General features: G+C 40.2%; 1 protein-coding gene across 1 annotated transcript; it reads left to right on the forward strand.

The window, feature by feature from the left end:
- Positions 1 to 1,591: 1,591 nt before the first annotated feature.
- On the forward strand, positions 1,592 to 2,279 carry LOC306664725 (DNA-directed RNA polymerase II subunit RPB4). Its single transcript, XM_079145773.1, has one exon. The coding sequence runs from the start codon at positions 1,612 to 1,614 to the stop codon at positions 2,038 to 2,040; it is 429 nt and encodes a 142-aa protein (XP_079001899.1). The 5' UTR covers positions 1,592 to 1,611; the 3' UTR covers positions 2,041 to 2,279.
- Positions 2,280 to 3,436: the final 1,157 nt, after the last annotated feature.

Genomic DNA, 3,436 nt, shown 5'->3' on the forward strand with positions numbered 1-3,436 from the left:
CAGATTCTCAGACCTGCTTTGGATTATATGAGAACCAATTGTCTTTTAATAAATTTCTTTCCTGTATATATCAGCTAGAGTTGATTAATGTGTATAGCAACTAGAAACTGTGATAGATATAATCGGTTCCCACTTTCTGATATCACTTTCTTCAAACCCTCACCATCTGATGTCATTTCATTTGATACTCCAGTGGTGGGGAGGCATTATTCCTGCCCCTCTGCCTTAAGACCATGTCCCTTCACCACAATACCTTAGCTGCTGCTTTTTTGACCTGAACATCATCCTCTCAAATGACTTCTGGATGAAGTCTGTATCCAGCCCCTCACATTTATTCTCTAAATCCTCTGCCTTCTCCCTGGTGACCTACTGTATTTTTCTCAACTTCAGTGTCCTTAGAGTGGTTTTAAGTGAATTAAGGAGAAACTGAAATTGGAGGGACAGGTGTGAAGCTTGCTCTGAAACCTAACAGGTCTATCTATAAGTGAATACTCCCTTTACTGTTAATGTTGTAACTCAAAGCAGAGGAGCTAAAGCTGCAGAAAAGATGGCAGGGAGGGGAATTTGGAGACCTGATCAGCAATAAAAAGATGGACAGGTTGGCATTTAGAGGCTGAGTTCATAATCCAGATCTAAGAGAGATGTGTTAATACATGCAATAATACTACTATAAAGGTGGAATGGGCTCATTGTATTGACTAACAATAAAGATCAGTAGCATTTGATATTTTATTATCCTCTGAAAATTTTAGGAATAAAGTCCCTCAGAAACCCTTAAATGAAGCAATATGTTGTTTGGGGCCAGAGACTTGGGGAACAAATTTCCAGAATATTCTATGCTGTAGTGAAGGAGAGAAATAGATAGAAACACCAGTGGAAATGAACTCTAGGGGGCTAAATGGAGAACTAGCCTCAAGTTGAAAAGCATAGTCTGTAGCGCATACTCCAGGGAGGACTCCAACATCTTAACTGTCCCTCTTGTCAATCACAGGAACGTTCCCTCCTTGCACTTTTGCATTGTGCAGCTCTGTTCCAGCTCCAGGGAACCAAACTCAGAACTTCCTCTCTTTTCCCAACACAATTTCTTATCTTCCATAGTTTCTTCATCTATTCCATAGATTCAGTTCCCATTCCCTGAACCCATCTTTATCTTGACAATGACTGAGTCTCCTGATGCTTCTCTTTACTCCCACCCCTTTTAAACATTGTTCACCTGCTTCTCTCCCAAAACTTGTCTGGAGGTTTTGTTGCTTTGGAGCTACTTTGAATCTGCAGTTTAAATCTCTTGGTCACCAATGCTGAGCCTCAGTCTTGAGTTATTCCTGTTGTCTGCTTTTGGTTAACATTGCTGCACCAAAAATCATTGATAGAAAAGACATGTTAGACATGTTAAAAAAAAAAAAAAAAAACCATGCTAATTTTATTTGTTTGGCTCTTTTCTTTTATATACTAACATTCACATGTGGCATTTTAAACTTATGATACCCGCTACATCTATTTGTTTTATTAGAAAATTAAAACTTTTTAAAAAGTCCCTTGGTAAACCTTCCCTTACATATTTTTGATCATAAAGTTTGGTATGTTGAGTCTGTGGTAGTATGCGGTTCGGCGATGGCGGCCGGCGGCAGTGATCCGCGGGCGGGGGACGTGGAAGAGGACGCTTCACAGCTTATCTTTCCCAAAGAGTTTGAAACAGCCGAGACTCTTCTAAATTCAGAAGTTCATATGCTTCTGGAGCATCGAAAGCAACAAAATGAGAGTGCAGAGGATGAGCAGGAACTCTCAGGAGTCTTCATGAAAACTTTAAACTATACTTCCCGTTTCAGTCATTTCAAAAATCGAGAGACCATCGCAAGTGTCCGTAGCTTGCTGCTCCAGAAAAAACTGCATAAGTTTGAGTTGGCCTGTTTGGCCAACCTTTGCCCAGAGACTGCTGAGGAGTCCAAGGCTCTGATTCCAAGCCTAGAGGGGCGGTTTGAAGATGAGGAACTGCAGCAGATTCTTGATGATATCCAGACAAAGCGCAGTTTTCAATATTAATCTCCAAACTTCACTCAGCTTCTTGGGAGAACCATGTTCCAGCACAACACCACCCTCTCAGGGGCTGGGTCTGCCTTGCACAGAACTATTGGAGAAGACATTTGGATTTCATGAAGAGGACAGCCTATCTTGGTGTGGGTTTAGGTTGCTGTTTCAAATTTGACTGTTAGACCATAATGACCGTGTAATCTTAAAGCAGCCTTGTAGTGTCTGCCTAAGCTTGCTGCTGGGAAGGGTGAGGGTGGGGTGTTATATAAGCCACACTGTTGACTATCTCATACTGTGATTTTGGACCCCACATTTTTATTCATAACATTTCATATTTTGAAAAAAAAAAAAAAAAGTTTGGTATGTTAGTTCAGTATTATTGTAACAAAGGCTTGGGATGATCAACTTATAGAGAGAAGAAGTTTATTTTGGTTCACAGTTTTGGAGGTTTGGGTTCATGGTCAGTTCGACCCATTGCTTTTAGGCCTTTGGTTGGGAGTTGCAGTATATCATGGTGGGAACACATGGCATAGCAAAACCATTCACCTCACAGCTGGGAAAAGAGAGAGAAACCCACAATCCACTTTGCGGACATGGCCCCTAATGACCTAAAACCTCCCTCCTGAGCCCCATCTTTTAGTGCTTCCACTTCCTCTTAATAGTGCCAAGTTGGGGAATAAGACTTTAATACATGGGTCTTTGGGGAGCATTCCAGATCCAAACTATTGCACTGGGTCCCATAGCCATTGCTAGTTGAAAAGGAAGATTGGGATATTTAGTTTTTGGCAAAGTAGAACAAGATAGTTATGAATATGCATACCAATATTGATCACATTTTGAGCCTAGGCATACTGCCACCCAGAATAAAATAAAGGTTCTGTTAGTATGGATGAAGGGAAGAGGGATATTGAATATTAATCCATAATGCTGGCCAATGATATATATTTGCTCTATAAATATTAGTTGAATGCATGGTCTAAGAACAGGGCCAGCAACGTGCCCTCACACACAAAGGAATGTGTGGTCTGGCTAATGAATTAGTTATTTAAAGTTACGAGTTCTTCTAAATTATAAGTGCTGGATATCTGCACCCAGAATTGTACTTTGTTCTGATGGGGGTCACCATACTGTGGTTGAGTGAAATTTCATTCTCATTTGGATTCAAATCAATTTCGTCATCTCTCAGGGGCAGATGTTATGCATCAAACAAGTAACAGATTGTAGCATTAATTTAAACAGTAACTAAGATTTAGTTTATAATATGCTTATACATACTGGAGGGAAAATCCAATGGTGTCACCCAAGTACTTTCTGGATTTGAAAAAAATTCAATATTTTTAAAAATGATAAAGCAGAGGACACCTAGATACAAGGGTACCACAACATGGTGAGGACAATAGTGGTAGGT

The sequence above is a fragment of the Sciurus vulgaris genome, assembly GCF_902686455.1.
Source record: "Sciurus vulgaris genome assembly, chromosome: 6".
NCBI classification, from domain to species: domain Eukaryota; kingdom Metazoa; phylum Chordata; class Mammalia; order Rodentia; family Sciuridae; genus Sciurus; species Sciurus vulgaris.

Bases quoted from the DNA above. Each gene is read 5' to 3' on its own strand.
- LOC306664725 (XM_079145773.1), top strand. From the start codon at position 1,612: ATGGCGGCCGGCGGCAGTGATCCGCGGGCGGGGGACGTGGAAGAGGAC.